The 22,342-nt window shown below is 58.5% G+C and overlaps 1 protein-coding gene across 1 annotated transcript; it reads right to left on the reverse strand.

Moving 5' to 3' along the window:
• Positions 1-4,022: 4,022 nt before the first annotated feature.
• Positions 4,023-22,291, reverse strand: PIGC (phosphatidylinositol glycan anchor biosynthesis class C). Its single transcript, XM_044439430.1, has 2 exons — positions 21,385-22,291; positions 4,023-4,032 (listed from the first exon to the last, which is right to left on the reverse strand). The coding sequence occupies exon 1, from the start codon at positions 22,283-22,285 to the stop codon at positions 21,407-21,409; it is 879 nt and encodes a 292-aa protein (XP_044295365.1). The 5' UTR covers positions 22,286-22,291; the 3' UTR covers positions 4,023-4,032; positions 21,385-21,406.
• Between the last annotated feature and the right edge of the window lie 51 nt (positions 22,292-22,342).

A 22,342-nucleotide genomic window follows, 5' to 3' on the forward strand; every position in this document is an offset into this window, starting at 1 on the left:
CCCCCCCCCCCAGCAGGAGCCGGGCACCGGGCATGGTCTTCAGGCCTGGCGAGAGGCCCCGCGGCCCTTGCCCTTCTCCTTGCCCTCCGTGCCACCCGACGGCCAAAGCGCTCTGGGCGGCTTGCAGCAAGCTGTTCCATTGAAGTTATAATTACCCATGTAAAAGTGGCGTTGACAACTGTAAATGAGCGTAGATCAGTTTTATACCGATCAGGTCCTCTTTTGGCCACGGCTGGAACTCGGACTCGCTGGGCCAGGCGTGTGGCCACCAGCTCTTTGGGAGGCCCCGCCAGGCACACGGTTCCCCCAGGCGGCTTCCCACTGATGGATCCGTCCTGCTCCTCTCCGTTTATGGCCTTTGAGCACGTGGACGGGGGTCCGCCGTGTAATTTCGTCCGTGACATCGCAAAGCCCCTTCGTTAAGAAATACGATTCTGATGCCCAAGGCAAACACCGTGGCCTTTGTCCTTCAATACTTGGAAGCAGAATGCAGCCTTTCCTAACTGGCACAGCACGGCTGCATTTTATGCCCAAGTGTTGGCACCAAAGGCAAAATACACTGTAAGAAGAGACAAATGTCTTTCAACCCAGAGCACTTTGAGGTCAAATCCCTGAATCGCATCCGAAGCCGTAACCGACGGTGCCGGTCGGCTGTCTTCCCTGCTCCACCCGCAGCAGGCAGCTCTGCGGCCCCAGCAGCGTTTCCTTCCACCTGGAATCCCGGTGCTGAGCAACTGACACGGCCGCTCGGGAAGGGCCCCTGGCTCCAGTGCGCTCGGCGTCTCCCTGCCCGGCCGAGAGGACCCGCTGCCCCAGACCCTGCGTGGCTCCTTCCTCCACTTCTGCGGAAGAAAGGGCGCCGTCTGCCGTGCAAGTCGAGAACTTCTTGGAGGGGCCGCTTGGGGCAGAATGTGTCCCAACAGCTCGGTCATTGAGGCTCCCCCATTACTACTAATAGTATGGGGTTTTTTTCCTTTAAAAACTGCCTTCTTTGGGGTCTGGACTCCCTTAGAAATAAAATAAAATAAAATAAAATAAAAGCTTTGCTGTGGCACTTGGCATGGAATCATGTATGCCTATGCTATGCCTAAGCTCATCTCTTTGGGGGAAAATGCGAAGACCTGATTCGGGCCAAAAAGAGTGCCAGGCGGGTGCGGTGGGGGTGCTCGCTGCCCAGCGGGGTCCAAACCGGAAGGCGTCGCTGGTGGGGGGTGGCCAGGCGGGCCCCCTGCGGAGCTGCCACGGGCTGCTGCCAGGACGAGCTGTGCGTGGAAGGTGGCTGGCCGTTGCCAGGTGCACAGGCAAAAGCCCACGGTTGCTTCTGAAGCGTGGGTTGCTCTGCCGCCTGAGCCCAGCCATGCCCACAAGCCAGGGCCTGTTAGCCACAAACAGCCCAAAAGAGAGGACGCCCTGGTGGCTGTTGGGATGGGAGCTGTGGGCCGTGCCCCACGGCTTCTCATCGGAGGTGCGTTCAGACAGCATGAGAAACCATGTGTCCACAGCACTCACAGCGCAATGACAACTCGCTCTCAGCCCCTTCTTGGGACGGGTATCCTTGACGTGGGCGCCTCGAGCTGCTGAAGCGACCGCAGGCCAGCCCCGGGAGCAGCCCCAGTGCCCGCCCAGCCGGCCTGGCCCAGACCAGCTGGCGCTCTCCCCCACGTGCCTTCCCAGGGCCACCTGTGGGGAGGGCCCCTTGCCCCTGCACGGCTGGAATCCCCCCCAGGCCCTAGCGCCCTGCCCCCTTTCTTCGGATTTGTGGCAAAGCGGCAGCAGCCCTAGACCTGCACAAGCGACAGGGGCATGGCCCAGCCAGTGCGGAGCGCCACCCTGAGGAGCTGGGGGGACGAGGCGCTCGTCCTGCCTCTGAGGCCGCCCGGCAGCCAGCATCGCACTGCAGGCGCTCGCCCATGGATGGGCGGAGGTGCGCTCCCTCTGGCGCTGGCGTGTGAAGCGGAGGGCCTCAGCCGGGCTGCTGGGAGGACGCTCCTGCCGCCGAGATCAGCAGGGGGCTCCCTGGGGCAGCGCTGGGCCTCCCCTGCCCCCCCCCCCGCAGTGGTGCAGGCCCCGGTCTGCTCCAGGTGACTGGGTCCCGGAGGAGCCCTCTTCATTTCCCCCATCTCCCCACACCAGGCAGGGCTCCTCCTGTCGCTGACAGGACTGCTTGCCCTGCCGCCGCCTTTGGCTGAAGCCCGCAGCATCCTCTGATGTGAGAAGAGACCCCGGGGGGCATTTGCTGCCCCCCCCCCAGCGCCCCGCCTGGACTAGCCCAGACCAAAAGCTGCGCCAGAGCTGACACGCCCCGTGGAAGGCCCCTGGCTTGAAAACGCTTGAAAATGCGTGTTACCTGCACACAGAGGAGCTTACGTGCTTCCACATAAGGAAGCTTCGGATTGGTCTACCAGCCCTTTTAAAAATGGGATTTCTCCCTGAGGAACAGACACTGAAAGGTGTCAAACATCTGAATTCAGGGATGCAGAAAAGGCAAGCGAAATGGCCATGGAGGTGGAGCAAGCAAGGAAAGGCTGCAGCCCCTTCGGTGCTTTCTAGCACAGAATTTTTTCCTAATGTGTGCACAAAATTAAACATGGCATGGAGAAAGTAGATAGGAAGAATCCTAGAAGCTGGGGTTTTCTCCCTCCACTGAAAGGCTTCCATTCTGGGGCCTTATTTTCTGGATATTCTATAACTGATCTCGTATTTCTTCTGGTGGTGTTTCCGAGCTCACCTAAGCGCTGCCAGAGACTTGGGGTGCTGCGTGTCTCTTTCCTTTCCTGGTTCGTGTCTCGGCGTTGCTCTGCCGTCCCCAGGCTGCCCGCACTGCCTCATCAGAGAAAGCCCCGCAGTAGCAACCCTGCCAAGACATCTTCCCTGGCTTCAGTGGAGGTGTGGGAAGATGAGGAGGCTGCCAGAGGTGCGGGCAAAAGGAGCCGTGCGGGCACCCTCTGCAGCTGCGTCACAACTCTCTCCGCACACCCCCAGACTCAGCCCCTGGGTCTTTCTCCAAACGTCTTCTCCGTGGATTTCTTCTTGCAAGCTGTTTATTCTCTCTCATGCGAAAGAAATGATGCTGGCTGCGGGGAAGCGGGGCACTCTCTGCTGGCAGCTGATTCTGTGCCTCCGCTCACGCACTCCACCGGGCCTCGGCTGCCAGGCACGCGCCGAGGTGGCCAGGCCCAGGTGGCCGCCTGGACGAAGACGCCCGCCCGGTCCCGCCCTATGCCTCGCTTTGCCTGGCAGCACCACTTCTCCATCTTCACCCTCCCCTGGATGTTGCCTGCTGGCGGCGGGGAACTCGGGGGCCCGGCAGAGGCAGGGGCACAGAGAGCTTGCGGAACTTGGCCCCGGAGCCAGCAGGGAGCTCGGGCCCCACGCGTCTGGTTTGTCCAAACAGGGCTGCCGCCTAGGGGACCCATGGCCCTCCAGATGCTTCCACTTGCCCCAGCCAGCGTAGCCGGGGCCAGCGGTGATGGCGCAGTGAGCCACAGCATCTGGATGGCCACAAGTGCCCCCCTTGGGGGGCAGGATGCCCAGCAGGTTGCTGGGGTGCCCTCTGACCCTTGGTCTGCGAGGAAGGACCGTCCCGCCTTGCAGGGTTCCTGAGTGAAGCCACAGCTGCAGTTCGCTGCAGAGGAAGGTGAGGCAGTCGCCCGCCTGGGAAAGGGCTTCTTCGCTCACTCGAAGGGGGTGGCGGAGACAACGATGCAGCCGCCCGGGGCTTTGGTGGGCCTGTGACGGAGCTCTCCTCACAAAAGCAGAGGCAGGAGCTCACAGTCCACCTGACTCGGATCCAATTCCAGGAAGAACCCAGTTTTCTCCCCGAGGGTGCAACGTTCCCGTCTGTGTGAGCCCGCGAGGCCCCCTGCTTCACAGCAGGGACGTTCCGAGTGGGGCTGAGAAGGGCGGGGGGCGGAGTTCCTGAAACTCAGACCCTTGAAGCCTTGAAGCTTTCATCATCCCGGCTTGCCTGGCAAAGGTGACTCAACGTATCTGGGGGCACCCGGTTGGGAACGGCCAGGGCTGCCATTCGGCCTCTTGGCCTATCAGTTTTTGGGGCTATTAAATGGACTGTGGCAGCGAGACGGAGTGGGGGTCCCTTGGGGTGGGCCACCACTGCCGGGATAGCCCCAGGCGGCTGCAGCGGCATCGAAAGCTTGGAGCCTGCTTGCTGCAAAGGGAGGGCAGCCTCGCCGGCCCTCTGTAATGCCGAGGGTGAAGAGGCTGCTGCCAGGGCCCTCCGGGCACACGGTCTGTGCAGCGCCCACTCAACGTGAGCTGGGGCGAGTCCGGGCCTGGGAGCCGCAGCTCTCCTTGGTGCATCTGGCATTCGTGCCCGCTCCGGCACCGGAAGCGGCACTGCCTGCCTGGGGCCAACGGAGGGACACCCGCAGCCCTGGGACAACGGGTAGGGCCTGGCGCTGCAGTTCCTGGCGCTGGCGAGCGGGGAGAGCAGGGCCCGCATCAGCCGGGCGGCGAGCGGCAAGCGGAAATCCGACTGTTCAAGCCGATTCTAGCCCCCCAGGAATACAACGAGGGAAGACTCTTTCGCACTGACAGTCGTGCCGTGCCGTGCGGTGGGGCTCTCCGGTGCCTCCCAGCCCCCTTTCCTCACTGAGCCTGGCTGGAAGGACCGCCGCGTGTGGGTCAGCCCTGTGGCAGGCAGCTGCCTCGTGCGCCCGCTCTCAGCTGTGTGTGCACCGACACGCCCGCCTGCCCCTGAGGGCCGGGGTGGCCTCCGCACGCAGCCTGCCGGGCCCCGGGAGCCCGAGGCAGGCCGGCCTCCTGAATCGCACTCCTCGACGCGGAGCAGAGTCGCTCTCGCCGCTGCCGCTGGGGCCCCATGCGGCCCGCCCTCCAGCCATGGAAAGCGGCAGCTCCCCGCTGCCCTCCACGCGGAGCGATGCCGCCGTCCCGCCCGGAAGCCCGGGGCAGCTCCTCCAGGTCACGCCGGCTTGGAAGACGTCCCGCAGCCCGGCCTCCCCTGCGTGCTCCCCAGGCCAGCCGGACGAAGCTGCTCTCCCGGCGCCCGCTGCCCTTTGCCAGCTGCTCCCCTGCTCGGCTGGCACGGCCGGGCTGGCCCTGGCTGCTCTGGCACAGCGGCGCCCTCGGTCCTGCATGGCACGTGTGGATCGCAGCGGCCGATGCCCCGCTTGCTGCAGAAGCCGTGCTCAGGCCAGCCCACGATGCTGGGATGCAGAGATGTGGACAGAGCGGCCTGCGGACGTGGCAACAGTTGACACGTTATAAAGAGGCACCGTCACCGAGAGCATGACTGTCGATACTTCATTGTATTTACATAACCAGGCGCACCGGCTTGAATTCTGTGGTACTGTGACAGAAGTGTGCGACACAGACGTAGTGCAACGGGAGCGTTGGACAGCCTTGTTAGGGCACAGGCCCTTTTGTCTTCTTGAGCAGCACACTTTCCAAAGTGCCCTATAAGTGCCCTTGAAGACCTCCAGGGAACCGGCCCCTTGGGCTTGAGCGCGTTGCTGGAGCACCAGAAATCGCTCCCAGCGCTGCAGAGTGTTCTGCTGCCTTGCACTGGACCGGTTTGCCCGGCCTTCTGTCCTTCTCCCACAAGAAGCAGCCCTGCGCATCGCTCTTTCTCTGCCTAGATTCTCATTTGATGCACATTACATATTAATTTTACTGATTTGGCCCAGAGGCAAAGAATAAGGGTCACACCTATCACTTATAACCTCACTAGCGCAGTATAATTAAAGACCAAGCTGTGTAGTTTCCTCCGGGTGCTGCTTCTAGACCAGACACGTATTAGCTCCAGAACTGCAAACAGACACAATTCATTCCCCAAACACATGAACACGAGTCTTGAAAAATGCAAACAGCTAGAATAATGTGTCAAGTGGAAAACTCACCCTGAAGAGAGCAATTCTGTTAAAAAGGGGGAATCGGGACAATGGAAAAGCTGCGGGTATCTCATTAAAACTGAACAGGCAGTCTGATTAGGATATTTCATTGTCTTTTGAATCCCTGTTATGTGAGTGAATGGAACAGCATGTGAGTTTATCTCACACTTGATGAAGTAACAGAAGAAAACAAGGGCAGGGACCGAGACTGACGGGCTTTCCTTGGGCCCTTGCGTGGGGCAGTCTGTGCCACGGGTGGAACCACACGCTTGGCTGAAACTGAACCACTCATGATGAAGCTGAACGAGGAAGCGCAAAAGCAGGACTGCCGTGGAATATTAGCAAAACAAGCATCACACCTGCAGAAGAATTGCACAACATTGCTGTCAACAATGAAGAGGTTGCAGAGAGACCGTGAACGGTTTTGCACGCTTGGCCCCATCATCAATCAAGGGAGGCTGGAGCCAAGAAATGTGAAGAGGCTGAGGCTGTGAGGGCGGCAGTGTGGGAACCAGTCGCCGAGCGTAAGGACGGAGGCCGGGCAAGATCGTTCACACGCCTGTATTCCTGATCACCATGGATGGGTGTGAAAAATGGTCAGTGGCGCAAGCACACAGAAAATTGATGCATGTGAAACACAGTGTTGGAGAAGAACTTTGCAAATATCCTGGACGGAGACAAAGATGAACAAAGATCGGGACTTTCCCGGGAAGAAAAATGGAGAAACCCAGGCCGTTGTACTCTGGGTGCCCTGTAGGAAGGCAAGTCTTGCTGGAGGACAGAATCCCCTGGAAAAGCTCGAAGGAGGATGAAAAGGAGGCCGGCCAACGGTGAGGTCCATCGACTCCACAGGCGGAGCCGCGGCCTTCAGCTGACAAGAGCTGCGCAGGAGTAAAAGGGCAGGACCTCATTTGCAGTGTTTGCAGGACCCTCGTTCATGGGCTGTCACAAGTCAGGAATGACTGGACGGCACAGAACAACAGTGGGTCCCATTGTGCACGGAGAGAGCATGGGGCTGGGATCTGCATCGGTGGATCCCGAGGGAGTTCCTTCGCCCATATATTGTGGGGGCGGCTTTGCTCAATCACAGCCCAGTTAGACCTCGCTTGGTGGCAGTGACCTGCCTCATCGAAGGGCAGCTGACCGGAGGATGCGTCGCCGCATGGAGAGCGCAACTTGGGACTTGCGGGTTTCTCTGCCTGGTGGGTCAACCCTACTGTTTTACGGCGGCTTTGGCTGTGGGAGGAGAAACGCTGTCCTTCCCACTTCTGTTGCCCTGGCGTTTGTTTCTCTTCCCGTCTTTATATTTTATTAACCCACCACAGGGCGGTGCTGCTGTGGAAGTGTGGCGTGACAGATTTGTGGCTTCTCGGGAAAGTTTTGTTTCACTTTGCTGCAGTTTGAATTTTAATAGCTGACTTTTCTCACTCCCAGATCCTGTGAGGAAGGCTGCAAAACACTGGAGACGCCCGGGAGGACAGCAGAGCTGTGCCAAGACTCCGGCAACACCTGTGAACGGGGGAGCATGAGAACACAGTAAGTGCTGGGTGCCCGGAAGCCCACAAACACAGAAGCAGGCTAAGCAGCTGTGTGTTCATGTTGCGATGTGGGGTCCAGATGCAAACAGCACTTTCCAAGCAGGCCGCGATGTTTGGGCAGCGGGGGACTGGGGCTCCTGCCCTCTCTGTGGGTTTTGGCAATTTTACTGAGTGGTATTTCTGCGAGTGCTGCAGAGACTTTCTGGCCTGGCAGGCGCAGGTGCCACCTCTCTTGCTTTTAAAAGGTTGGTCTGAGCTCGAGACTGAGCCTTCCTGCAACTCGGTGCGATTAGAAGTAGCGATGGAGCACGTGAGGCGGCCAAAGAATTCAGGATCTGCAGGAAAGCCCATTTCCTCCTCCAAGGGAGTCGGGCCGGCAGAGGATCTCCTTGGAACCGGGCGAGGAGCCCAGCCCTCGGCCAAGGCGGCACCTGCTCCACACAGGACCCCGAGGCTGCAGGACCTGGAGGGCAGCAGGGAGGGGCTGCACAGCTGGGCGGCCCCGAAGGCCCCAGCCCGGGACCTGCTTGGGCCAGCATTTCTGCCGGGGGCTGAGAAGCGGCAGGGGCTCGCTGCCCACACCAGCCGGCGAGCCCGCACTGCTGGGGAAATGGCGCGGGGCCACCCCAGGGCCCCGGGGAACAGAGACCACGGGGAGCAGGCACAGGCCCAGGAGGCAGTGGGGGGGGGCGACGTGCAAGCCACGGGGCCTGGGGGGCTGCAGCCACACAGCCAGGGAGGTGGGCGAAGGACTGCAGCCCGTGGGGGTGGCTGCCCCAGGCCCAGAACTGCTGCGGGGCCGTGCACCTCTCATCCCACCCCAGGCACAGCCCCCCCCCCCGCCCGCCTGCGGAGCAGCAAAGCTGTTTCCCCCAACGAGGAAGTTAGTTTCAAGCACCGTGCGAGGAAAGTCCCGTCGCACGGGGCTTGTTGCACGTCCACAAAGCACAGTCCAGCTGCTTCATGGAGGAGCGATTCTGCCCCAGCCTGCAGCTGAGCAGCCGCTCTGCAGAGGCGCCTGGTCCCCACCAGCGCTCAATGGAGTTCCTCCCAGCTAAAACGTGCTTGCCCCTCTTTAATTGGGCAGGGCTTTTACAATACTGATCGCCGGAGCGCGAGAGCCAGCCGGTCCCTTCTCTGGCGCCCGCCCGCACCCGAGTGTCCTCCGCGGGGCGGGGGGTCCTTCGGAGAGCTGCTTACATCTTGGCGCACTGGCAGGGCTGAAGCTGCCGGCTGCCGGGCCACAGTGTTCGTGGTGCGAGGGGCTGCGCGTGGCTGGAGGCAGTGGATGCACAGTGGCGGGGAGGGGGGGCGGCTGCCTGGGGCCTCTCGGGTGCCCAAGGGGATTTGGGGGTGCCTCCCAAGGAGGACTGGCCTGGGCTAGGGTCAGGGTCAGGGTTAGACACCCCACCCCCGTGCAACTTATTCACCAGCAGGTTGTTCTGAGCATGAACGGGCGGCATGTGAGAAGCACCCTCGGGTGTGTAGAAGCTGGCACGCGGGGGTCCCGGGGAGCTGGCAGAGGAACCCTCTGCTCCACGGAGCGGGCGCAGGTGCCCGCGGGGCAGGGCAGCGGCACGGGCTGCCGCGAAGGGTTAATCGCGCCTCGGGTACGGGAACGCCCGAAGGCGGCGGGCGGCTTCCCCGCGCTGCGGAACTCCAGGCGCGTTTCGCGCCCGCCCGCAGCCCACGCCTTCGCCCGCTGTCCAGCGGGAGCGCATGGAGGGCGGGGAGCCGGGGCAGATGCCGCCCCCGCCCCCCTCGCTGACGCCCCCCGAGCCGGCCGCCCTCCTGCCACGGGGCTGGCGAGCCCGCGCTCGCTCGGCAGCCGGGCGGCTTCCCGCGCCCCTCACCAGGCGGCGACGCCCGCGGGCCTCGCTCGCTCGCCTGCGGGGCGGCGGCGGCGGCGGCGGCGGCTCTTGGGGCGCTTCCGCCGGTCAGTCATCGCCGAGTTCGACCCGCAGGACTGGATGTCTTTCCTTCTGCTGCGCTTAGGCTGCATGCAGGCAAAGGCTCCCGGCCGGGAGGAGCCGAGCGGGACAGGCGCAGCCGCATCTGCGCAAGGCAGGCGCACGGGGCCCGCGCTGCGCCGGATGAGCCCCGACGGCGGGACGCGCCCCCGGGCCGACCCAGCGCGGCGGCTCGGTGTTCTTGGCTCTTCGGAGCTGCTCCTCCCCGGGATGTGGGCGTCAGCGGTGGCCCGTTCGTGAGGCTCATGCTGGGCTCCGTGAGAGAAGAGTCTTGTTTGTGGCCGGACACTTTCCCCACTGCGATCTTCACCGTCCACGCACTGAGTGGGCTGATCAGGGCTCACATGAGCGATGCTGTGATATTGATTATGAGTGTCGGTGTTTGGGCGCACAAGGCCCTGCAAGACGGCTTCTGTGGTGGCAGGGGACGCATCCACCCATGAAATAAATGCACCCATTAAACCGGCGCCCCCTTCCCAGCCAGGCACTGACATCCATTGCTGGCAAGGTGTGCTGGTGCTTGGCTTTGGCCCTCCTGGGTAGAGGAAGGTATTTAGCTGCATTCACTAAGCTGGTGACCTCCACGTGAGCTGGACTGCAGTCCCCATCAGCCACGGGCAACATGGGCAGACTGAAGGGCACAAGGCTGGGGAAGGTTGGCTGAGTCTCTTTCCGACCGGGCTGAGACGTCACCCACAGAAATGCTGCACTGCTTTTCAGCTGCCGAAGCGAGCGGAGATCCCCCGGCGGGCGCAAGGCTTGCAGGGGCCCTCCGCAGGCGGCCTCCTCCCCGTGGCCATGGGGGCCGGAGCCCCTCTGTATTCAGGCGCCGTTTGGGGCCTCGGGAGAGGAAAGCCAGCGCTTGTGCTGCGCTCGGGAGTGGGCCGCTGGGCAGTGCTTGGGATGCAAAACGATGTAGCAGCTTCCCCGTGAGTTGGACACGCTGCTCGGACTGCTGTTTCTGCACGCTTGCCAAGGCGGCCCCGGGCACTTTGCCCCAGTCTGCAAGAGAAGTCGCCCACTCACGGGTGATGGTGGCCGGTTACGTCTCCAGGAGGGGTCACAGCTGAGCTGCTCAGAAATCGATGGCACGTCCCTCCAAAGTAAGTCTGGAGACTCCCGCGCTGCAGCCTCCCGGGATCCTTCAGAGGAAGGCCAGCCGTGCCCTGAGCTGCCTGGTGCCTTTTCTGCACACAGAGCCACCTGGGAATCTGCTCTGAGCTTTGGTGGATGGGCCCTAGCCAGTCCGCCAGCACCTGCAGTCACCCACAGAATCATCGGGTGCGGAGCCGGCGGGGCCTGCGAGGCTCAGTGCTGGACTCCATCGCAGACTCCCCTCGCAGGCAGCAGCCAGGCTGCCCCCAAATGCCCACCGTGTGGGAGAGCCCGCGGCCTCCTGGTTCCGCTGTTGCGCTGTTCCAACCACTCCGATGTCCAGCCAGAACCCGGCTCCCCGGGCCTGAAGCCTGTTATAGAAACAGAAAACAGAGCGAGTCAGAAGGGGTCTCCCGGGCCATCTAGTCTGACCCCAGCTCCAGCCGGCTCCGCTCACGACACGCCCACCATGTTGTGCCACGCTCTGTGCTCTAGGCTGATTCGGCTGTGGGGCAGAAGAGAAAGAAACAGAAACAAGTAAATGAGTGAAAGAAAGAAGGAACGGAGAAAAGCTCGCTGCCAGCCTGCCGTGCTTGCAAAGTGCCGTACGCCCCGTGAAGTCGTGGCTCAGCGTTCGCGGAATTTTTCTCCAGCTGAGTCCAGGCCAATCTCCTTGCGAGCGAGCAGGGAGATCACTTCCTCCAAGTTTGGACTTGCTCAGAGAAATCGATCTCTGTGCGCACACGCCCTTGCCCCTGCCTCGCTGAGGAGCGCGCCCTCGCCCTCCGGCCTGCGGCTTGTTCCTGCTTTATATAGCAGCATTCATTTACATTTACATGACAAGATAAGTCTGCATTATGGGAAGGACAGAACAAGAAAAAATGGACCGAATGCAAGTCAGGGTGGTTCTTGGATTTGCAGTATGTGCCAACTTAAGCCTCTACATATGAAAGTCTTAATTTGGATAGCGACAGATAATGGTTTTCCGAAGGAAGGATTGCTGCTTGTATATTAATCTCTCCTTCAGGTTTTGCACCAAATTCGTGTTTTTTCACAATTTGCGGGTGCGTTAGGATTTCAGGGGCTGCTTGTTCCCAAGTGGGAAGCTACTGTACGTGCAAGCGAGCGAGCCATGTGGCCTGCTGGTGCAGTGCTGCACACACCGGGGGGGGGGGACCAGAACCGGCCCCCACTGGGGAGGGCCACTCGCCTCTGGCAGGAGTCGCCTTTGCACTCCAGGTGTGCACCCAGAGCCGGATGGCCCCTCAAGAGCCAGTAAAACCGCCAAAGAGGACGTGACGGAGTGCACAGAGACTCAGCTGGGGCGACATTTGCCTCAAGCACGTGGCCGAAGAGGGTTTTCCAGAGGCCTCTCAGACCCCGCATTAGTTCTTCCTGAAAGTTCCAGGCACACTTCCCGTGCAGGGACATCCAAGGAAAAGCAGGTTTTAATTTAAATAAAATGGCAGAGAGAGACTTTGAGGGGCGGGAGGAACCTACACATTACATGTAATTGGAAAGTACACTCTTAACAATTCCATTACAAAGGAAGGGAGGGAGGAAACAGAGAAGCAGAGCGAGTCAGAAGGGGTCTCCCGGGCCATCTAGTCTGACCCCTGGCTCCAGCGGCTCCGCTCACGACATGCCCACCATGTGGACGTCCAGCCTATCCTTGAACACCCGCACCGATGGGGCCTCTACGACCTCTCGTGGAAGCCCATTCCACACCCTCAGGGTCCCGACTGTCAGGAAGTGCTTGCTGGCATTCACCTTGAACCTTGGCTCCCTGAGCTTGGCTCTGCTGGAACACGTCCTACCATCCTCCGCAGGGGAAAACAGGTCTCGGGCCACCTCTGTGTGGCACCCCCTCACGTGCCTGTATGTCACCAACAGGTCCCCTTGGAGGAAGGAAGGTTTAGGATAAGGAATGTAAAGTGGAGAGATGTACAGACCTTTTCCTTGCTCATTTTTCTCTTTTCCAAACTGCTTCATTGCACAGGGGAGACTCTGGGAGGTCTAGGCTGGGATTTGGAGGAGAGAAGCAGAAGTCATTCCCCTCTTCCCGGGCTGCTTCCGGAGAAAGTTGCTGCCCTCCGTGGCACATGAGCCGGCCCCTTTTATCAGACACATGAGGGAGATGCTGAAGGTGCCACTGCTGTTGGATTTAGCTTGCAGCCATTTAGACAAGATCAGCTCTCTTCTTAGTCATGTTATTTCCAAAGGCTTCCCTTAAGAAAAAGAAGAAATTCTTTCCCTGTGAGTCACTCACCAAGTGGTTGTTTTTATATAAATTTTCCTTTAGTTGGTTAAAATTGGAACATGCTCATCTTATCTCCCACTCATTCTGAAGCTGATTTTTCCTTCATTTATTAAACGTTTCTCCAGCACTGTTTGGATTTGGTGGAATCTCTTTTTTCCAGGCTTCTGACAACTAATTAGACTATATTAGCCAGGAGCAAACACCCCTCATTTGGGTTAGATCGCTTCTGCCATGTCTTTTCAGCAGCAACGCAGAACAGAATCTCTCACTGCGTGAAAAAGAAAAAACTAATATAGTCACATTTTCTTTTCTTAAATTAGCTTTTTTTTCTCCTAGAACTGTCAATCCATCAAAGGAAAGTTTTAACCAATTAACTATTTGGATGAATTTTGCTAACGTGGTGCAAGACATACAGAGAGATGCATTCCAAGACCCGACAGACCGTGTCTCTGTGTGGCAAGATAAAAGGGTTTGAAGCGCACGCTGGATGTTGTGCCGCAATACGGGTGCAGACCGGCACGCCGATCTTCGCATTTTCTTGAAGAGTGAATGTCACTGGAAAGTGTTAGGTCTCCTTCATTAAAATCATCCCCGCAAGGCACTGAGACCCGGATGGCCGCAGTCCCAGGCTCTGGCATTAGAACAGGGGTTTGTGTGCAAAGAAGGGATTCCTTCTCGGGCTGGGAGTCTAGCACAGCGTCGATTGTCATCATCGTCTCTGCTTCAGTCCCGTTGACATGACGGGTTTGCTGCTTGGCTGACTGTTCTGTTCCACACAGAGGAACGGAGATTAGGTGGGCCAAAGCTTTGGACAAAAGATGCGAGCCGAGCCCAGTGACACGGGGGCTGCGCTGGGCTGGGCTGGGCTGGGCAATGTGCACAGTGAAGGATGTGGCGCATTTGTGGTATGATTGGCAGCACGCAGATCTGAACGGGCTGGCATCGTCCGTGCCCAGGTTGCCTTCTGCCGCGTGACAAGGACCAGGAAGGGGAGGGGAGGAGCGTCTTGAAGGAGCTCTGGCCCGCCACCCTTGATGGCAGCCCTGGCCTGTACTCGGTTTTTGTTTCCACAACAGCTCGATGCACGCTACGCCAACGTGTTTGAGCTGCAACTAGCAACAGACTCCAGACCCCAATCTTGTAGTCGCATAGAAATGACTTTCGCTTCTCTGAGAAGGCCTGGATCTTTCTTTGGGCAGCCACCTCCACATCTGCCCCATAACTTACAGGGAATTCGGTGCCATCTCAAGGCTGCGCAAGTCTGCCTTGTCCCTGGAAAATACAGTGAGATTCATGGATGCTCTTTGGTCTTCTCAAAATTTCTCCAGTGTTTCAGCAACTCGAGGATGTGTGACGCCATCCTGGGAATGCCTCAGGGGACAAAATCCCGTAGCCCTCACAGGGAACTCTTTGCGCCTTATCATTATTTTTGTGCTCTAACCTGATGGGTCTGGATTCAAACTAGAATCACAGAATAGCAGAGCTGGAAGGGGCCAAGAAGGCCATCAGGTCCAACCCCCTGCTGTTCCAGGACACCAAGCCACACCCTCCCATCCAGATGGCTGCCCGGTTTCTTTTTGAGTGTCACCAGTGTGGGAGAGCCCCCCACCTCTCCAGGCAGCTGGTCCCACTGCCGTATTGCTCTGACTGTGAGGAAGCTTCTCCTGATGTCCAGCCTGAATCTGGGATGTTGCAGCTTGAACTGATTATTCCGTGTCCTGCACTCTGGCATCAGTAAGAAGAGTATATAAGAAGTAGTAAGAAGAAGTAGAAGTAGTATATAATTACTACTTCTTGTGATTCGGAAGTAATACTTCTATTAATGCATCCCAAAATAGCACTTGCCCTTTTTGCTGTCGCATCACACTCCTGGCTCATATTTAACCAGCTGCCCACAATACCTTCATGAGCTTTTTCTTTGTCAGTTCTGTTGAGCCAACGACCTCCAAGCAAGCAAGCCGCTGCTTCGCGCCCCCGCCTTGCCTCGCCTCCCCTCGCCGCGCCGGCCCACACGCCCTGCCAGCACCCCCTTTCCGGCCAGCGCCCGGCACTGGCACCTTTCACCTGGCCCCCTGGTGAAAAAGTCTGAGGACCCCTGTCTTAATACCTGAAAACAAACATGGCCGATTCACTGAAACTCGGTGGGATGACTCCCAGGACTAGAATACGGCAACTGAAGGGTCTACCTTGTTCAAAAAGAGCAGAAGAAATAGGCAAGGAGGTGGACTTGCATTTTAAGCTACAAATATTGATCCTTGCTCCGAAATGCAGGAAGGCGAGCCTGGTGGCCCCGTCGAGAGCACCTGGGCAAAATCAACGTGCCAAGGAGCTCAGGGGCCGGACAGCCGGGCCTGCCAGCAGCCACCCCACCAAGGGGCAGCGGAGGGCGAGGCTTTTGCCAGGCAAGCCGCCCGTGCTTCAAGGACGTGTGGCGTGGGGGGAGCGGGGCCGTCAGTCGCCCCCGGCTCAGTTGGGAGGCAACTTCTGCCAGAAGCGCCCCTCCCAGGAACTCTTGCCATGTGCGGCGGATAGCTTTCCCCTCCGGAAAGTGGAGGGCGGAACCGGTGGGTCGGCCTCCCCGACCTAACGCTGACCGGTGGGGTGACTTAGCAGGCAGAGTGGAAGTTCTGGGGACTCGGGGAAAGTGAGCACAACATGCCCGAGTTCCCGATTTGAAGGGAAGCAGGAGGGGGCGGACGCATACTCCGGATTTTGGGAAGCTGGTTTGAATGTACTCGGGGCAGTGACAAGCAAGGCCCCTGGCAAGAGGCCCCAAGGGGAAAGGACGCCAAGACAGGTGGGAGTGCCTCAAAAGGGGTGCGTGAAAGGCACGATTGCCAGCACTGCCGGCAATGCCGACAGAGGGCAGCGGGTGACAGAAGGAGCCAGTGGGGCTCCCCAGAGGGCCTCCAGCTGACCCAAGAGCAAGAGAGGCCGCGAAGGGGGCGTGGAAGGAAGGCCGGTGGCGAGAGCAGGGCAGGGACGGGACGGGGGCCCGAAGGGCGGGAAGGGCAGCAGGAGGGCCGGGCAGGAGGAGGAGCTGCGTGGCCGAGCGAGGCCAGAGGCACCCAGGGGCTTCCTTCAGGTGCATTCACAGTGCAAGGAAAAGCGATGGTGGTTCGACTTCTCGCTGCGGTGGGCAAATTGGTAACAGATGGCAAAGAGGAGGCCAAAGTGCTCCATTCTTATTTTGGCTCCGTCTTCTCCCACAAGCAAATCTCCGATCCCCAGCCCCACAGAAATGAAGTGCCAACCAATTTCACATAAGGAGCCAAAATCTCTTATCTCCCAGTTTGCCATTTGCCAGACTGCAGAACTTTATTGGGCATTGCACTATATACGAGTTGAATAATATTCTTTCACAGCAGGCAGAATTTGCCTGGACCTGTTTATGTCAGGCTTATCAGGAAAACAATGCAAGCCCCAGGACTATTCCAGGACAGCGAATTAATCAAAACCATTGAAATGCAGCCTCAACTGTTAAAGTTGCATTGCGCAATATAAGCCTCACCTATGAAGTCACAATGTGTAAAGTTTTATTCTGATTTGTACAGAACGGTGGCGAAGCACTGGGGCAGGACAGGCTGATCTCCCTCTCTCCACGCCAAAGCGGAGTGGGCAGGGGCCCCCGCAACTGCATTTTGATCCGAGCGATTTGCCTTCTCGTGAGCAAGCGATCGCCTCTGTCCTGAGAGAAAAAGCAGGCTCGGTGGAGGCAGGTGCTTTGTGCACGGCCACAAGTCGTTCCGGTGAAACAGGCCGCAAGCCTCCTTCCTGCCGCTCTGCAGCTTCCCTCTCGGCGGAGCAGAAGGCGGCGCTCCAGCTGGCTGGGTTTCTCTGTGCTCCTGGTTTCTGCGAGGGGTTGCAGTGCTGGACCGGGAGAGCCGGGTTCTGGTCCCTACTTGGCCATGAAGCGCAGTGGGTGATGCTGGGGCAGTCACAGGCTCTTGGTCCAACCTACCTCACAGGGTTGTTGCTGTGGTGAGAATAAAAATGGAGCCACGTAAGCTTACAGGAGGAAAGGCGGCAGGTTGGAAGTGCAATCTAAGGACAAGAGAAGGTAGAGACGCAAGTGGCAGGAAACGGGACCGTCGCAAAGGGAAGATGACGCTGGGCTCGCGGCAGCGATCTGTGCTGTGGCTCCTTCCCCTGGGAGCTGTGTGTGGGGGCCCTTGCAAAGTGCTGGAAAGCCCCCCGGCACCCAACGAGCGGGGGGGGGGCTGCTCACCGCTGCGCAGGATGGCGCCCGCAGCACCGCCCTGGGAACGGAGTGTGGCAGCCAGAGACGCCTGCAGGGTGCCAGCCCGATTTGGAAGCCCCTCCAACTGATGGAGCAAGCAAGGGACCGCCGTTTTGCTCAAGGTGGCCAGCTCAGGCGCGGGCTTTGGGGCTGTGGAGCCCCCTGCACGCGGGACCGGCACAGGGACCCGTGCCCAGTCACCGTGTGCGCCACCGCAGTTCCTGGGATTTCCCGGGATGCCTCCTGCCCAAGGAGGGTCTCCGAAGCAAAACTCTGCAGCACCTGCCACTCTCTCCTCCGGGCGCGGAAACTCCTGTTGAGTCACGAGTGCAGCCGGCCGCCCGCTTGCCCGCTTGCAAAACGCACCGCACCCCCAGGCCGCTTCCATTTTCATCTGCAGAAAGTGCTGGAGAGAGCTGCAGCTCCCCCTGCCGCCACCGCTCTGACCCACCGCGGCCTGAGGGAGCAGCTTCCCGGAGCTGACCTTTGGCCGATCAAGCCCCGTCTTTTCGCCTTCCCGGCGGGCTACGGAGGCCGTGCACGTGTGCCCGCACCATGGCCCCATCCTCCTCGCAGCAGCCCAGCACAGCTCCTTGCGCATCCGACCGACCCCGAGGCGCACGCGGGGCCGTGTGGGGGAGCAGGGCAGCGGCTCCCCACGGCCTCGCTGGGCCACGCCAGCGGGTGGGCCCTCCTGCGGGCCCTTGTCACGCTGCAGCCGTCTCCCTCCGGCACGGGCCAAGAGGCGCACCCAGCCCGGCCTCCCGCCAGCCGGCCGTGAGCTGCCTTCGCATTTCTGCTTCCGTTGGTGGCGTTGCTTCCAGGATCCTTTTGCAAACTGATTATGAATCTGTTTAAAACAAAGAGCTGCATCTACAGTGGTACCTCTGCTCACAAACACCAGATCACAATCAAATCAGGTTGCAAACAGAAATTTCATAAACATTTTGCTGCAGATCGCGCACTCTGCATCGGGTGCCAATCGCGAGTGCGCCCACCTTCCCTGCACGGGCGCGATTGCGGTCGTGCTGGTGGTGGTGGTGGGGGGGGGAGATGGCCAGGATCGCACCTGTGTTCCCTGCCCAAGCATGCCCATGCCTGCGCCTGCCTCCCCACCAGCATGCCTGCGATCGCGCCCACCTCCCCCCACCCCCCTGCATGATCGCTGGGGGCGGGGGAGATGGCGGTGATCTTTGTTGTTCTTTGTCACTTTGCTTCAAATTTTTGTGAGTAAAAAAAATAGTTGCAGAACGGATTATCCTTATTTACATTGCCCCCAGGGGGAAATTTGACTCGACTCACAACCATTTTGGGTCGTGACCAGAGTCCTTGAACGGGTCAAGTTTGTGAGCCGAAGTGCCACTGTACTTCCTCAGCGAGCAAGCAAGCAAGCAAGCAAGCAAGCAAGCAAGCAAGCAAGCAGGCCAGCGCGGAGGTGCCCTGAGGCCGTACCGGCCCGGCCCGGCCCAGCCCTGATCCTGGAGCAAAGGCCCTCTTGGACGGCAGCCTGGACATCCCTGCCCCAGCGGGGCCAGAGGGCTACCGCTGTGTCTAGGACTGGCCATCTCTGCCGGGCAGAAGCAAGCCAAGCATGTATGTAGCAAGGAATAGCTTACTCTGGAATAAACTTGCTCTTTCCCCGCTTAGGCAAATAAAGTGGTTAAGCCTTTGTGAACTCAGGGAGTAGCTCCCACCACCAACTTCCTTAATGTTATGATAGTTTTGTCATGTTAAGGCTTTTTAACAATTCAAATCGGTTGTTTTTTGATGGTCTTTTGTGTCTTTTTCTAAGGAAATCGAGATTTTAAAGTTCAAGTCTGCTAAGACGACTTCTCTTGTTTTTATGAGCTATGGCTTTTGCACGCCGTTTCACCCTGTGGAAACTCAAGATTACTGCATTCTTTTCCTCTTTTGTTTTCATGAACAATTTCACAGTGGGAGCCCCCGCCCCTTTCCCCCCAGAGCTCTGCGTCTCCGGGACTGGCTTGGTTTGTTTGCTGTTTTCAAGCCATGGAGTGGTCTGGGTTTTCCTTCTGTGTGTGAGCACATGTGTGTGTGCACGCGCCCGCGTGTGCGTGTGTGAACAATGAGGTTAGGGAGAGAAGGAAAACGAGAGGAGGGGGAGGAAAGTGAATGGAAAAGAACATTCCGTGAAGGAATCTTTGTCGTCTCCTTGTTCATTCACGGTTTGGCCATGTGGTTTCCATCCTCCGCAAATTAGGTACCAGCAATTTGCCTAATTGCCTGCTTTGGCAAAACCTGCAAAGGAGATGGTGTGGAGGGGGTCTGAAGGAGTGTCCTTAGCTGTCATTTGGCTTAAGAGTGTTGGGAAAATTTGGATAAATCCTGTTTGAAAGGCATTACTCCTGTGTGCCTTTGCATTGTGGGATCAAATCCTGTCTTCCTTCTCAAAACCAAGCTGTCACTGTTTAAAATGGCATTCCCCCCCCCCCCCCCCCGCCGCTCCTTTCTCTCACCTTTAGCTGTAGGCTACAGTAGGCCATTTTAGCCCAAATATACATTGTGAATAGTCATTGCTGGAATTCAGTTTACAATCACCTTTTGATAGCCCAGAGGGCTTCATGTGCCCTGATCATGCAGAATGTTTAGAGTCGAGATGGGGGTCTGAGCTTATCATGAAGTTTCTAGTAGCTTGAATTTGCATGTCTGAGCAGACCTGGAGATGGGTTCAAGTTACTCAACTAAAGTGTCAATACAGGCAATTAGAAATATTTTAATCTCATTGTTACAGTGTGATTGACTAACATTTCTTTATCTGTTCTGTATGTGACGACCTCAGAACTTAATCTCTGCATTCTGTCATCAATTGCCTTGTACCTGTGTACCTATAAATGCCCTGTAATGGTATTGAAGCTTTGCAGCAGAGTTCACCTCTGCCTGCCCCGCATTATCATGAGTACCGTGGGAACCTTGGGGGTAAAACAATAAAGCCTCAGATGGTCTGGACGCTTGGTCTTTCCCATGAACCCAAGTTTTATTCCCTCTTCTCAAATTGAGATTCCGGGATTCTGACAAGATAGACCAGCGAACGCCGAGACCTGAGAGTTAATGGATGGGGCTTGCGCCACTGAAAAGTGAGCCCGCACCTGAATAAGGAGGGCATCATCAAATGTTTGATGCCACGCACGAGAAGAGAGGACCGTCAGAATGCCTCAGTACCTCTCTGCTAAACTTGATTGTGGTTTGGAGCACAAAAAAAGACTCAAGGTTTGGAAATGATAAAAAGGAACATCCATCTGCTCTGGGCCTGAGTCCAACGTCTTCTCCCTTCTTCTAGGTGGGATTTGTACTTTTGGGATTTTTTGGTCTGGTTCGTTTTGTTTTGATAAATCCATGCTGGCTTCTATTAATCACGGCATTCACTTCAAGATGCTTGCAGATGGATTTTTTATGTCAACAATAGCTGAAAAAACATAAACAATAGCAACAGCTGAGGTTTATCTAACCACAGTTTTAAAATAGTAATAAAAAATGTCAAGGCTGTCACAGCAAGAAAATATGTTGAGAAGAACACCAAATAAAATTCTGAATAAAATGCCAGGGGCACGAGACCTCAGCAACTGAAAGTCTGAAACAGAGAAAGAACCCTTCAGTCATTTGACCCACACAAGGGAAAACAAATCAGACAAATTAGTGTTGCTGACACTACAAAAAGGAGTAGCTTCAGCGAAAACAAAAATAGGCTGTGGAGCTCCTTGAGCAGCCTGCCCTGCCCGGGAAGGCTGAGCCGGCAGCAAGGAGCCAGTCTCCAGGGGGATGCTCCAGGCGGGAGCAGCTTTCTGGAGCCCTGCCCCTCTTAGGAGCTGGATCTGGGGAGCATTCAGCAGGGCCTGGGAGGCTGCAGAAGCTTTGCAAAGCTGAAAGGCCCGAAAATGCCTCGAAGTGAGCTAGCTACACAAGGGGCTCCGGCTGCCCGGTGGGTGCCATCCATGCATGTTGTGTTGTGCCACCAAGTTTTGGTTTGAAGAATGCCGCCACCACGGATGCAGCCTGAGAGGACTGAAGAGAAGCGCGAGGAAGCGGCAGCAGCGACCAGAAAGCCGCAGTCCAGGTCCGATAAAGGCCCTGTCTGCTTCACCGACACCATGCACATTTCTTGTTGTACAGTGTAACAGTGAACACCAACGACACCAGCGTTCATCTGTTAAGCACTCAGCATTTATTTTTGTTCTCCGCATGCTCCACAGCACCCTTGGCCGACACTGTGCCGCAACCGTGTTGAAGCTGTTTGCTCACTCCATCGCACTGCAGGTCGAGGTGCGTTACGCTGAGACTATTCCACGCGAGCCGGCTGGCGACGAGTGCTGAGCGCCCTTTTCGGCTGGGACGGGAGCGCAGAGCCAGCCAGAAGAGCCTCAGCGGCAGCGGCAGCTGCGCCTGAATCGGTCACAGGCAGCGGTTTGACGCCCGGCCTACATGAGAAACCTGGAAAGGTCGTCCTTAATTTCAGCTTCATCCCAGGGCCCGTGGATGTTGTCCTTGAAGAGCTGCAGCCGGATGAGGCAGTAGGGGCACAGGCAGGAGACGGACACCAGGAGGAGGGCGAAGAGGACCGTGCCGACGCTGGAGATGGTCAGCAGGCCCAGCAAGGCGGCCACGGCAAACAGCAGGGTGACGGCCACGTAGCAGCGGGGCGTCCGGGCCTGGAGCTTCTTCTGCAGCATGGGCCACAGGGCGAAGATCTGGATGGCGAAGGTCACCATGACGAAGGCGTGCAGTGAGCGGGGCAGCCGCGAGGCCAGGCAGACCGAGGCGAAGATGGCCATGTTGAGGGAGAGCGTGCTGGAGACGATGGCGGCGTTGGCCCCGTAGTCGTAGAAGATCAAGTGGCCGAGCAGCATGAGTGCGGACATTGCGTAGATCGTGTCCGTGCTGATGGACTCCGTCAGGGTCTTCAGCACGGGGGAGAAGCCGTAGGTGAAGGCCACGAACACCACGGCGCTCCGCAGGTCGGCCCAGCGCGTCCGGCCGCTCTGCCTGCGGCCAGCGCCCGAGTCCACGGCGTCGAACAGCACGTAGCCGACCAGCGAGGCGAGCAGCCCCGTGCCGAACAGCCACTGCGGCGCCAGCAGCCCCACGTCCATGTACCGCCAGACGACGCCGAAGACGCAGACGCTGCACAGCTGCTGCACCACCAGACCGGCCTCGAACACCACCGCCCAGTACCGGTACCGGCGCGCGCGCACGTTCTTGCGCAGCTCCTCCAGGAAGCTCCGGTCCACGTAGTTGTCCGGGAACGGCTGCCGCTTGTACAGCGCCCTCTGCCAGCGCGGCCGCGGCCCGCACAGCATGCTCCCGCCGGGGCCGCCGCCTCGGCTCTCCGGGAACGCGCGGCGCGCCCCCGCCCC

Source organism: Varanus komodoensis, unplaced genomic scaffold, assembly GCF_004798865.1.
Source record: "Varanus komodoensis strain SLA01 unplaced genomic scaffold, ASM479886v1 scaffold34_3, whole genome shotgun sequence".
Taxonomy (NCBI): domain Eukaryota; kingdom Metazoa; phylum Chordata; class Lepidosauria; order Squamata; family Varanidae; genus Varanus; species Varanus komodoensis.